This window comes from Hirundo rustica, chromosome 1 (genome assembly GCF_015227805.2).
Source record: "Hirundo rustica isolate bHirRus1 chromosome 1, bHirRus1.pri.v3, whole genome shotgun sequence".
Lineage (NCBI taxonomy): Eukaryota > Metazoa > Chordata > Aves > Passeriformes > Hirundinidae > Hirundo > Hirundo rustica.
In genome coordinates, this window is record NC_053450.1 from 99,997,794 (window position 1) to 100,012,371 (window position 14,578).

At 35.8% G+C, this 14,578-nt stretch overlaps 1 protein-coding gene across 1 annotated transcript in view; it reads left to right on the plus strand.

Annotated features, from left to right (window-relative positions):
* Positions 1-14,578, plus strand: part of LOC120760051 (golgin subfamily A member 4) — a 104,302-nt gene that overhangs the window by 71,561 nt on the left and 18,163 nt on the right. Inside the window, 8 exon segments of the mRNA XM_058422820.1 lie at positions 9-187; positions 1,203-1,335; positions 2,396-2,550; positions 5,311-5,514; positions 5,517-5,630; positions 5,632-9,394; positions 10,046-10,159; positions 11,189-11,319. Coding sequence (XP_058278803.1) covers positions 9-187; positions 1,203-1,335; positions 2,396-2,550; positions 5,311-5,514; positions 5,517-5,630; positions 5,632-9,394; positions 10,046-10,159; positions 11,189-11,319 — 4,793 coding nt within the window.

Consider the following 14,578-nt stretch of genomic DNA (forward strand, 5'->3'; position numbering starts at 1 on the left):
TTTGGCAGCTTTTGAAGAGCTTGAGAAGGCTCTAGGTATTGCCCAAAAGACAGAGGAAGCCCGGAAAAAACTGCAGACAGAAATGGATGAAAAAATTAAAGCAGTAGAAAAGGCAAGTGAAGAAGAGAGAGTAAATCTTCAGCGGGAATTAACCAGAGTGAAACAAGAGGTGGTGGAGATTATGAAGGTAAGAACTTTTTTGCAGTTAAGCCACTGCCGTAAAATCCATCACTATGGCCCAACTCTGTTATAAAGCTTTTGCTAGTTAATAAAACCTGTAAAAATTATTTTCTGTGACTAATGATTTACTTAATGAAAAATAGAAAACTCCTCCTAGATTTTTTTTGCTCCAAAAATTTAAATCACTTCATTAATGGCATGTAAAAATAAATAGAAATACTCTTCGCTTCACAAGTATTTAATAAAATTATTTATTAAAGGAACACTTGAGACTTTAAACAGAGACAAGATGAAGAGATAAATGGCTGGAAGCTAACATATCTCCACCAGGATCTTGAGTTTTAATCATAATCCTAGCTGAGTATGTGTAAATGTTTAAGAACTTGTTGCCATATTGTTTGCTGGTTAAAGGTTTCTGTAATACACCAGTTTGCTTCATCTGGTATGTTTAGGTAGGAATTGCTGGAGTACTTCACATGCCTTACAAAGCTGTAAATCTGAACACCCTTAAGTTACAGTTCTTGTGTTGATGTTCATAATGGTATTAATTTTTCTAAGAGAGAATACACTGATGCTTTAAGGAGATTGATGTGCTTACATTGTTCTTAAATAAAGCATGTATGTAGGTTGTAGATAACTGTCTACATAGAGTATCATCACTTGACTTTCTGGGCTATGAAATAAGAATACTGGGAAAGCTACAAAAAAATTCCTTTTTCAAAGTATTATCATGTTTTAACTGAAAACACTAAGTTTGACTTGGAAGAAGAGTCTTTAGAAAATGTGGTGTTTCCTTTAGCACAACTATGAAAGATTTGAGACGCAAGATGGAAAACTTCAAGCTTGAAAATAAGAACTGTCTTTAATATTAAGCACTCCAAGTGATCATAAGTTATTCAAAGAGAGCAAAGAGATGGTTGTGGTTTCTTCTGTCTGTTTGCACTACTTTCTTATTAAGAAAAAATAGAAAGTGTTTTGTTAGTTAATATTTTGAAATAATTTTTTTCTGACTTGATTCACAGAAGTCTTCAGAGGAACGAGTTGCTGAACTAGAAAAAATCCATAAAAAAGAACTGGCTACCAAAGATCAGGAGCTAAATGAGAGATTACAGGCTCAAGAAAAGGTACTCCAGGAGAAGATGAAGGCAGCTCTTGTAAGTAAACCTAAAGTATGTAGAAAGAGACATTTCTCTAAGTGTGAGTTGGGATTAGAATCTTGGGTTGACACTGTTCCACAGTGAGGGTCCTTCTGCACTCAAAGATAGGAGTGCTTTCCAAAAGTCAAACAGCTCAAAGACTTTAACAACATGAAAAGAAAGCAGATGCAATGATCCAGACTGAATAATGGTAAATCTTGTCAGTGCTCAGTAAACAGCTGTATCTTGTGGAAACTATTTCTTTTTCTGAAAGTTTTTTAGACTTGCTTTTTTAATATCTTCCTATGGATAGATCATTGGCAGTCAGCCCAGCAACTAGAGTAGAAGAAGTACAAGAAATGAGGCTGTTTGAAAAGTGTTTGTATATTTATGTCTGGTTGAATTATGTTATGTGAACAGGGTTAACTATTTATAGTGTTTGATGTCAGAAAAAGAATTTTCTTCAAGATCAGATTTGTAAAAATTGTTGGAATTCTTTGCACTCTTTCGTGAACTGTAATCCACTATAGAAAGTAATGTAATTTTGTCCAAATAGTTGATATATATGTAATATGTATGTATAGATATCATCTATCTATAGCTGTTACACATAGTGGACTGGTTCTTGTGGCTCTCCATGATTGATAGTGGCTAGGATTGAGAGAATTCTAAATCCCTGTTTTGAATATATTTTTCTAACCGGTTTCACAGGTTGCTTCCTTAATTGTAAGAAACAGAAGCTTAAAAATATATTAGCAGTGGAATCAAGTGAGAACAGACTTCATTCCTCTCAGATGTTATTCTCAATTAATTGTGGTTAACAAACCAAAATGGAAGGCTTGATTGCATTAATCTTTTTCATGCAAAGACAAAACGGTTTCCAAGATATAAAGGAAGTGATTTATTACAATTATGTTTTCACAGGTCAACTACAAACTCCATGTGTTTTTGTGTAGAAAATAAAGGTGATTAGTGTATGACTTCTGTTAACTGACTTGAAAATATCCTATCATGATGTTCTTGAAGGTATGATGACTACATTTATAGCTTATTGTTTTGTTGTACTTCTTCATGCAGGAAAAAAAATCAGAGTGAGTGCTTAAAAGCCCTTCAAGAGCAAGAGCAGCAAGAATCCCTAGCCTTAGAAGAATTAGAGCTGCAGAAGAAAGCCATACAGTCTGAGTGTGACAAGAAGTTCACAAGATGGCATCAAGAAGTAGAGACTTGTAGAACTGTGAGTAAGATTCCAGAATACTAAGCATTTACAAGTTTGTGTTTTACTGTGAGTGGTTTACAAATGGTGATTTGTTGTGCTTGAGGTTTTGTGGGATTAAAGTAACAGAAGTTTAATACATTGCCATGCTGTTCTGCAGCCCCTAGTTTTTATAAGATTAGGTGGCAAAATGTAGAACATACATTCACTTTACACCATGATGTGGGATATGAATTTATATCCATCTACTTTTTTTAGGTATGCTATAAAGAGGAGTTAAATTTCAGGCTTTTTAATTTCTGGGTACTGCTACCTTACAAGTGCTTATGAGGATACTTTAGTAAAAACAAGTGTTTGAGATCACTTAAAAAATCAGCAGCAAGGATATCAGTAAAAACCAGACTTAATATTAAGCAACCACACAGCCAAGTTCGTTGGCAGGATTCACTTTAGTACTTACAGGATGGTTAAAGCACACAAAGGAAAAACAAGCAACAACAAAAACCAAACAAAATCCAGGCAATCAAACAGAAATGAACTGAGAACTGTCTAGGGTGTGTGTGTGTGTTTAGGTGTGTGTGACAAAAGGACAGTGAGAGCACAAATGGAAAACAATAGGGCCTAAAAGTTTAACAGCACTCAAACTTAAGAGTACTTTAACTTAAATTATACCTTAAACCTAACAGTTTAACAAAGGAATAACACTTATACCTAACTCCACTTAAAACCTTACCATAACAATTTAACAGAGGAATAACATTTAACAGCATTTAACCTCACTGTCTTGGTTTTGAAAAGACAGGTGTCTGCTAAGGAGAGGCAGGCCTCTCTAGGAAATGAGGAATTTGAATCCTTCCCTCCGTGTTATTATAATTTGGAAGATTAAAAATAAAACTTTTCAGTCAGAGCTATGGGGAAAAGGAATAACAGTCCTTTACTAGTAAATATAACAGGACAGACAAAAAACCAACAGCAATTATAACAATAGTAGAACAGAACCAAGAACCCCGAGGGCAAACGGTGGAAGCTCCGGCGCTGATGGCTGGAAGCCGGGCGCGGTGGACTGTCCTCGGCAGGCAGGGGGTGTCCTCGGCAGGCAGAGGTGGCAGTGCCGGAGAAGCCGCAGCGGCGGGACCCGGGCTCACCCAAAATCCAGCAGGACAGCGAAGAAACTCCGAATTCCTGGATACTCCAACAGATGATAGAATTCCCAGGACCAGACTCCTTCGTTAACTGTGGACTCCAACAACCGTGGCCCCGCTCGGTGCTCCCCCCCGGAAAAAGAAAAAGAAAAGCCGCGCGATCCCCCCACCCTCCGCTCTCCTCCGGGAGCTTTTTTCCCTCCCCCAAAACTAAGTTATCAGTTCTTTTGTCCACGTTAAGCACTCAGCACTTAGTCTCCTAGCAACTTGGGAGGGGGGGGGAAAAATTCTACGGAGACTCAAACCCCAACACTCACCTATAAGTTAAAATTAGCAACTTAGCAGAGAAAACACTTAGCAGCATTCCAATTAGCTTATAATTTAATGACTTAACCTTACTACAGATCTACTTACATAGATACCTAAGGTGGTTAAAAATCTAAGAAAGCAGCATTTCTCCTAGCATTGCTGTAGCATATGCCTATGTGTATGCACCCAGACATAAAGAGTTAGTGCAAGCAAGGTGTCTATGAAAATTCCCCTCAAGGTAAGTGAAATACTCACCTTGGATGCCTTTGCATCTCCCCATTGAGTGAAGGGTAAAAGCCTCAAGTATTTGTCATTTTTGTCGATCTTCAAGTACAAAAATCTTGGGAGTTTGGCTAGTTCAGACAGGTGTCCCACTCAGAGGGAGATTGCTAGTTGCAGCCCACTGTGGTCCAGGAGAGCTCAAAGGGCCCCGTTTTGGATCCCACTGTTTAAGGGATCTCTAGAGAGTGGGCCTTTAGTCATAACAGTGTTTCGTCCTGGCCACGGTTTGTGTTGGCACTTTCTTTGAATGTGTGAGAATGGGGATGTTATGCCATTCAGGCAAGAAAAATAATTTCCAATGCTGTTCATAAGGAAAACCCAAGCTCATTAGACAGCAGTAGTTCCTGAGAATAGACAGGGTTTCTGATAATCTTGGGAAGAGCTGAGTACAGGTACTGTTTTTTCAAGGGTGGGGTCTAATGAGCATTTCTCAGATATCAGTGTAACCTGAAAACGAGGGGGGAATGCACCACCACAGTAAGCAAAAAGATTTGCATGAATTTTTGAAGTGTCCTTTGCTTTATGTAATGAGTAAGACTGTATTATCTGCTAATGCAAGTTTGTACATTTTCCACTACTTCCAGATATTAGTTTGGAAGTTTTGCCTATAGAAGCATTAAAGCTTTACAGCAGCATTTCCATGGGAGGTAGAATTGTGATAAATCAGTAGGCAGGTACAAAACTCCATAATAGTATTGTAAATTTCCTATATTTTTTCATCCTATATTGGTACTTTAGGAAGAAAATGGGAACATACCTCTCATAAGTATCACATGACTTACTTTATTTGAATTAGTTACGTTCTTTCCAAGTTTTTGTGTTTATTTTCACTGTGGTGAAATGGAAAGTTTATATTAATTAACTGTCCATAATGGAAGCAAAGTGAGAACAAGCCAGATGAATGAAAGGCTACAGAAGAAATTTACATTAACTAAAAATAATGGAATAAGTGACCTGTAGTTATGTGAACCTGGTAAGATTTTTAAAACTGTAATCAAATTGTTACCTTTTGAAACATTCACATTCTTTTAAAATTGTATTCTAACAGAGGATTCTTGAACTGGAAAGCTTTGTTGCAAAGTATTCACAAGATGACAGAAAGCAGTCAGAGGAATTAAGTAGTCTCATAACGTCTGAAAAAAACAAGCACAGTAAGGAAATCAATGACATGGTGGAAAAACACAATAAAGAACTGGAGAATGTGAAACAGCAGCAAGAAAAGCTTTGGACAGAAAAACTTGAAATTTTAAAAGCAACAACAAAAAAACTGAAATAGAAAAAATAAGAAAGAAACACAGGAAGAGATACAAACCATTTTGAAAGAGAAAGAAAACCATTTTCTGTGCACACATTGAAGAGATGAATGAAAAAAACATTAGAAAAACTTGATGTGAAACAAACAGAATTAGAAGCACTGTCTTCTGAGCTATCAGAAGCACTAAAAATACGTCATGATTTAGAACAAGAGCTCTCAGAATTAAATAGTAAAGTGTGTGAAGCAAAGCAAGAATTGAAAGTAAAGTTGGAAGAAGAGAGGAAACGGCACAATGAAGTGATTGAAACAATGTTAAAAGAGCATAAAATGTCTATTCAAGGCATTGAGAAGGTACTCAAAGAGGAGCTCAACAAGCTCAAACAGTCATTGAAGGAGAAAGACAGACATTTGGAGGAGTTAAAAGCACATGAACAGAAAATGAAGGAATATGCAGAAAGATCTGAAGCTGAACTTTTTCAAGTGTCTGCAAAACTAGAGGAGCAAAGCAATGAAAATACACGGAAAGTAACCACTCTAACACAGCAGTATGAATGTCAACTGGAGGACCTACAAAGAAAGGCTGATGAGATGAAGAGAAGTCTGACTGAAAAGGAAAATGAAATGGAGCACATGAAGAAGTTACAGAACATGCAAGTGGAAGAGCTTAAACAAAAACTGTTAGCTGCAGAGGAGAGAATTAGTGCTTTACAAGGAGAGTATGAAAGTAAACTGAAATGTCAGGAGAAGAAAGTGGAGAAAATGAAACAGAAATCAAAAGATATGCAGAGGACTTTTGAAAATAAACTTGCTGAGCAGGAAGCTAAACTAAAAAAAGAGCTTGAAAACAAACAGTTGGAATTCATTCAGAAAGAGAGTGAATTCAATACTAAAATTTTGGAAATGGCACATGCAAGCTCACATGGAATCAATGATGCAGTGTCAAAACTGGAATCTAATCAGAAAGAGCAACTAGACAGTCATGCTGAGCGCCACAGGAGGAAATTGGAAGAAGTAATCCAAAGCTGGGAAAAGAAATTTAATCAGCAGATTGAAGAGCTCAAGAAAGTACATGATATGGAACTGCAAGAGAAAGAGCTGGAGCTTGAAGATCTGAAACAGAAGCTTCTCATCCTCAGTGCTGAAAAAGAGGACTCCAAATCAGAAATAACCCAACTGAAGAAAGAACAATCTAAAAGGGACAAGTGCCTGAAGGAATTGGAAGAACAGCTGAGGCAGTCAGTGGCTAAGGTTACTGCTTTGTCAGATAGGAAAGTGACCTGAAAACACAGTTGAAAAAATTGGAAAGTGATCTTAAAACAGTCCCTGAAACAGCAGACAGGACTTCAGGAACAGCTCAGTAAACAGAAAGCAGTAGAGGAGAAGGACAAAGCCAGAATTACTGAGCTAGCTGATACACTGAGAACCCTTGAAGAGAAAGTCCAAACTGTGCAATCTTCTCAGTATAAAGATCATGAAAATTATGAGAAAAAAATAGAGGCAATTCAGCTAAAAGAAACTGAGTTTAAAAGGTTGTCAGGAGAACTTACCGCCCAGTTAGATGCTTGGAAGAATGCTGAAGCTTCATTGCAAACTAAAGGCAATGAATTAATTGAAAAAATTGGCATAGTAACATGTAAAATTGCAGACTGTGAGCACAGAACTGCAAAAGTTAAAGAAGCAATATTAATCAAAACAAGTAAGATAACTGAACTAGAAGTTCAACTTAGAGAAATAACAAAGCATCATTCTGCTGCTACTACTTCTTTGCAAAAGTCAATGCAAGAACTGCAGGAGAAAGACAATTTAATTATGTCCATGAGAGCTGATATTGAAGGACTTAAAACAAAAAAGGAAGAGTTGCAAAAAGAGGGAGGACAGCAGCAGCAGCAAGCAGCATCAGAGAAAGAATCTTGCATAACACAGCTGAGGAAAGAGTTATCTGAAAATGTCAATGCTGTCACATCAATGAGGGAAGAACTCCAAGAAAAACAATCTGAAGTGTCTGCTCTCAACAAAATGGTTACGGACCTTAACGTTAGACTTGAAAGCACAGTAAGTTTAACAGAGAAGGAAGCAGCCATATCTCTGTCAAGGAGACAACATCAAGAGGATAGTTTGCAGTTGTTAAATCAAGCAGAGGAGTTATCATCCAGAGTTCAGATGCCGAGTCAAGAAAAAGCATCAGCCCTTGATCAGATAGATCATTGCACACTGCAGCTGCCAGAGTGGAAGATGAAAGCACAAACCAGGTTTACACAAAGTCATGATACTATCAAAGATTTGCAGAGCAAACTTGAATTAAGGAATACTGAAGCCAGTAAAAAAGATGAAGAGCTAAATAAATGGAAGGAACAGCTGGCTAAACATAGCAGGAGTCTTGATAGTTTAAAAAGTGAATTGGAACAAAAGCAAAACAGGAGGGAAAAGGAAGAAAGTCAGTTAACCTCAAAGTTAAAAAAACAAGCAGAAAAAATTGCTGAACTAGAAAAAGACATTGCTCAGAAAACTTTAGAAAATGATTCCTTGGTGGAGGCACTTAAAAAGTGTAATGAACAAAAAAACACAGAGAAAAAAGAAATAGCTTGGCAACTCCATCAGGCAGAGAAGGTGGCTTTTGAAAAGGAAAATAGATTTAAGAAGGCTGAAGAAAAAGTGCTTAATCTTGAGAGGCAAATAGGTTCACTGAAAGCTGATTTTGAGGCAAAGGAGAAGGAATTTGATGAAATGAAGTCAGTGATACTTAAAAGGAAAGAGGAAGAACTGAAAGAATTAGAAGAGAAGCTGAATGCAGAGAACAGGACTAAGCTGGCTGATCTGAAAAAGAAGGCAGAGCAAAAAATAGGTTCTATTAAAAAGCAATTATTGTCTCAGATGGAAGAAAAGGAGCAGCAATTTAAGCAAGATGTGGATGATCAATTAAGAAAGTTGAAGCAGAAAGTACAGGAGAGAGAAGCCAAAATTGAGTCCTTAGAAGAAAAAATTAAGTCAACAAGAGATTCCACAGAACTAGAGAAGGAGATGCTGGAAAAAGTAGAGAGTTTAAAAGCTTCTGTAGAACAAGAAAAAAATAACTTACTTGAGAGTGTCCAACAGACATACATAGAGAAAATGCAGGTGTTACAGAAGGGCTTAACTGAAAAAGATGCATTATTACAGAAGTATGAGAAGGAACAACGAGAGAGTAATGACTGTCATCTAGAACTGCAGAATAAACAGAAAGAGCTCCTTAAAAAACTAGAATGTGTTGAGAAGAACCACCAGGAAGAGCAGGTTAGGACCAAAAGACTCAGGAAAGAACTTGAGGAGCAAACCAAAAAATATTCATTGTTAGCGGATGAGCATGCTTGTTGTAGTGGTGTTTTAGCAAGCAATAGGGAAGAATTGAAAGTTAAAGAACAAAAATATCTTGATATGGAGAATATTATTGAAGACTTACAGAAAAAAATGCAGGAAAAGGAGGCAGTCAGTCAGTCATTAGAACAGAAGATTAAAGAGTTAGAAAATAATATAATGAAGAAAAATGAAGTGCATAAGATTGAGATGGAAGATATGAGTTCAAGATATGAAGAAAAGCTAAAATGTCTCCAGCAACAGTTAGGTGAAAGAAATTATAGTCTTAAAGCTTTTGAGGAAAATGCTGAAGAAAAGACCAGATCTGTTTTGGAGCTGCAGAAGTTACTAGTTGGTATGCAGAACCGGCAGAAGGACTTAGAGGCTAAACTGGAAGAGACCGAAATGGAGAAACAGAAACTATGCAAAGACATGAATAATCTTCAAAAAGACATACGTACTCTGCGAAAGGAACATCAGCAAGAGCTTGACATAGTAAAGAAGGAGTCCTTAGAGGAAATGGAGCAGAAAATCAGGTAAATTCTTTGTTCTTGTTTGTGTTACCATTTCTGTATTTTATCTCTAGCCACTGAAACCTCAAGAATACTTTTCTAAAGCTCAGTTTGTAACAAGAAAATAATGAGTGATACTTTTCTCTAGTTGTTCTAAATAGACTTAGAGAAACAGAAAGAAAATAAATTTGGCAGAGTAATACCATTTCTGATCTGTTTCAGCAGTGGTAATTTTCAACATTGCTGAGGCATATAATATAATTCTATTTTTCTCAAACAGGAAACAAACTTAGTACTGAGAGATTCATGTTCAGATGATATCAGTAATTGTTCATATGTACTGCTCAGCACTCATAATAGTTTCTCAAGCAATTCTAAAACTTCCCTAAAATTTTTTTTATGGCATATTCTTTTCTTCCAGTTCTTCAACTTCCTCAGCAAAACCTCCATATCTTTAGGTTCAGTTCTGGATTGTTTTTAAATGAAAACACCTATGCCTAACAGATGACTTAGGAGAGGAAGAAAAAGCCTCCCTTAATCTCACAGAATTAATATAATTCAAATCACCCCATTCTGAAACAGTTTCTAAAGAAATTCCCACATCTCTTGCCTTGTGTTTTCACATACTCTTTAAACATTATATTTCCTTGCTGTATGTTTTGACATTTTTGTACAGATGTGAACAGAAGACATTGAGTTAAAGCACAACTCCACCCTAAAGCAGTTAATAAGAGAGTTCAATACTCAACTGGCTCAAAAGAGAGAGAATTTGAAACAGCAGTGAAAGAGACAATCAGTAAGTGATATAATAAATATAATAAGTAATGTAACCATAATCAGTAAAATAGTCAGAGAACCGAATCTTCAGTTACTGTTGTTTTGGTGGAGGGATTTTACCTGTGACTGTGATAAGCACATGTTTTATGAATGTCTAGAGAACTTAGGGAAAGAACTTCTCTCGCTCAGGAAGTAACTTAAATTTTAATTGTAGTACAATTAGGAAAATGGATATGTAGCTGTTCTGCAGGATGGATCTTTGATCTAGCAAGCTTTACATCTACATGACAGGAGTTACTCACGATAGCCATAGGTACCTATTTTCTGTCATGTGTATAAAAGAAAAGATAATGAGAGTAAAATTTTGAAGATGAAGATGATAGTGCATTGGTAAGTTTCCATTGCAATGCTGTTTTGTCTCCAGTAACACAAACTGTAACATTCCATTGTTGAATATATGGCACCTGGAGAGTGCCTTTTAGAGAAACTTAGATCTATCTGAGAATCAGAATTGTGTTTTCTTAGCTGCATCTTGCAGACTTCATTCACTAACCGCTAACAGGTACCAACTGGGTATGATGTCTGATTGTAGCACTATGAGGTTTTAACTAGAGTCCACCATATTCCATCTTCTGAGTCTTTTGCCACCATAGTGTAAGTGATAAAAAGGTGTGGTTTGATTCCAGTAGTAGAAGTACACATAGTGGTGAGGAGTTTCTGAAGATTTGCAAAAGTTTTAATCACATCTCTAGATAGAATAGGAGATAGAATTAGTTGTTAAATACTGATTGTCATTTTCTAGAAACTACAACCAGCATCAGGTAGAAAAAAATTGCTTCAGGTACCAAACTGCAGACAATAAATTTTGTACATGTTAGGATCAAGAGACATAATAGTAACTGATAGTGTGAAAAAATGAATTTTGCTGGCAGGTTTTCCATATAGTTACTTTAAAGCATTTTTAAAATACTATTATGACATAATTAAAACAAACAAAAAAACCCACACCAAAACCATGCCTTTTTTAATAGTGCCTAACTTTTTTTTTGTAGGTAAAGCCCAGGAGGTAGAAAATGAATTGATAGAAAATCATCACATAGAGACAACACAGTTGCAAAAAAAAATCATTGAGAAAGATGATGATCTAAAAAGAACTGTGAAAAAATATGAAGAAATCCTTGAGGTACCTTTTTGAAAAGTGATATAACTACATAAATTTCAAAGTAACTCTTTTTTGATTGCATATCTAGACAGAAAACTATCTCCTTCTAGTAAACTGCTTGACCTACACTTGATATGTCTGGTGACCCAGTGTGCAATTAAAATATTTGTTTCTGTGGTTTATGGGCATGAAAATACATCAGAAATTAACCCCCAAGTCTGATCATTCTAATAAAAATTAGATAGCTAAGTCCTTACATCCTTGAGCAGTTTGTGTGCCAGACTGGAATGACAAAACAGAGTGACATTTTAAGCTTTTACTAGAGTTATGATGGTGGTGGTTCTGTATTATTTTTTATAAGGATTTAAATACAGGGTTTATGGGACAGTCTTAATCTCTATCTCCTACCTCTGATGCCCTGCTGAGATTGGTGCCGTAGCCCTTAAAGTAGGTTCTGTTCCATGCAGGGTGCAGTGTGTTTGCCTAGTTTTTATGCTAGTAAAGATTTTTTTGTTGTTTGTTTGTAAGGAACAGTTTTTTCTGCATGATATTTGCAGATAGACATAATTTTTCTCTAGTAGCATTTCAACCAGAAGTTACCAGTCAATTTTAGTTTAAGGATACTTCACCAAGGATGCCTCCTTTTTTAGACGAGTAAATTGTCCCAGTCCTGCCTGTCTGTGTTGAAAACATTAAATGCTTTTCTGTGCTAGACTGTACATCATACTGGAATGCAGGCTTTAGCTTTGTTAATCTTAGTCCTCTTTGCGCAAATCGTATAATAAAAGAGACTGTTCCATGAATAGAGCCAGCAGTAATAGATGTGAGTGGATTGTTTGTGATCAGTTACCAGTCCAAAGATCTATGTACTTCACATTTCAGAGTGTTTCATACTAAAAATTTCAAACATGTAAGCAGGCTGGTGTGTATCACTCTGATTTTTGAACTTCTAGCAGGATGAATAGTGTTAGCAGGCTTTTACATTGAGAGTCCCTTTCTTTTGTTTCCTAATTTAGAAAAATTGATTGATGTAAAAAAACCTGAGGTTGTTTACTGGGGGAGTTGTGGTGGGTTTTTTTGTTTTGGTTTGGGTTTTTTTTTTTTGTGGTGGTGTGGGTTTTTGGGAGGGGTGCATTGGTTTGGTTTTTTTTGTGTGTGTGTGGTTCTTGTTTGCTTGGTTTTTTGTGGTTTTTGTTTTGTAGTTTGTTTTTTTTTTCCGTAACATAGTTCTAAATTCTGCATTTCTGGAGGATTTACATTTCTCTTACCTCAGTGTGCAGCATGTTGCCATTCAGGTCCTTGCTTTGTGGGCCCAGATAGGTATGTGCTTTCAAGTCATGCAGGTGTCATTCCTCTGTGTTTTCTGGTCCTTTCATCCTTAATGTCAGAAACAAGCATGGTGTAGTCTTTGTATGATCTTGGAGGTTTGGCTAATTTGACTTACGTGCAATTGGAGGACAATGAACACTGTCATTTTTTTCCATCTCATTGATGATGACAATGACAGTTACCTGGAACTGAAATAAACTGTAGTTTGATCTTTTAAATTACAGAATACATAGGTATTTTATAGGTCTTTTATAGGTATATGTGTGAATATTTTATTTCTGTTATTTTAGGGAATCTAAAAAATAATTTAGAAGTATTTTTTTCCAGAAAGAAGAATTGCAGGAATCTCAAAAGTTGAGAAATACTATGTTAAATTGAATATATATCATGTTCATTGACATCTCTGATAGAAAGAGGAACGATAAAGGAATAGATTAGGAAACAGATTTAGCCTAAAGCTACCAGTTATTACCCCACTTATACTTGACTTGGTTTATGATGCGTGAGGAATTTCATATCGTGCAGAGAAGTTTGTCTCAAGTGGTAAGAAGATGAAGCAAAAATAAAGCCAGTTGGAAGGATGAATCTTGCTCATATAACCTTGTTGCTCTCTGTTGCAATTTAAACATTTATCTAATTAAGCAAATTATCTAACTTGATTTGAGTATTTATCCTCAAAGACAAGCAAGAATCATTCTGTCTGTTAATCTCAATACAATTTACTTATGAAGTGCTCCACTTTTGTTTTACGTGTTGTTTGCTTTTATGAAAGCTTTCATCACATAAGATTCCATGAAAGTCTCCCTAATTAAAGGATTTTTAGATCAGCATTACCTCTAATTTGGGAGCTAAGTATTTTTTCTTTAAAGTATATTGTTGGAGAAAAATTAAATGCTATTTTCCAGCTAGTTTATTTTAAGCCTAACTATGATCTAAAAATAAAATACTTAACTTCAGTTATATATAAAATAAAATACTTAACTTCAGTTATATATCCTTTCATTTGTTGTAATGCCTTCCGTAAGAGTACAGGATAGGCTTTCTGATTAAGATTTGGTAATTATAACTTTTTGAAGTCTTAGTCTATAACTGTAATTAAATGCAAATAGCATGTAGTTTATTTTCAGAGTATGCCAGATACTATATAGAACAATAAGTTCTTACTATAAATACAGATCAGTAGCATGTTGGAAACCCACCTAATTTCTAATAATTTCAAATATAAAATAATAATCTCCCTTCAGGGGTTTATCCAAATAATTGCTCACAGGTATGTCCCTTTTACAAAACTGTCATTCGTTATTTTGAGTTTAATTTAGTTTCAGCCTTTCAACTACCTTTTGTAACTAAGAATGACGTGCATTCAGTTGTGATTTATTTAATTAAATAGTTGTGTACAAATTGTAAAATTTTAGATTCTTGGTTGATTAAAAAAAAAAAAAAAAATCTGCGAAAGCCAAAACAACAAACATCACTATCCCTGAATATGCTAGGTATTAAGGGAGTACAACAATCTATAAAAAAGGGAAAAAATTCTTAGAAACAATTAATTGTTGATGCACTTCTGAGAGCATAGAAAAATATCATGGGAGTGAATAAAAGCTAACATTGTTTGGAAGTCATGATGTTTGGACAAGGTTTTCCTTGAACATGTATCTTTTTAAGCTTCGAGGCTGTAAAAATTGCTCAGATACTGCATCTTCTCACTTTTTGTGGGTAGATTTGCTTTGTTTCTTTTTGGTCATGTATTCTGGACTCAGGGGCTGGATGGGGAAGGTGTTTTATTCTTAAGTCTGTGTTACCAGAGCCATCAGCTGACTGACTGCCCTGTACCATTAGCATGAGTGAAACTAGAGTTTTAGTTTTGTTCAGCAACAGAGACATGCACTTGGAATTGGAGTGGTGTTTTATAAGGTCCTGAACATATTCTTTCACAAAAAGGCCAGAGGGG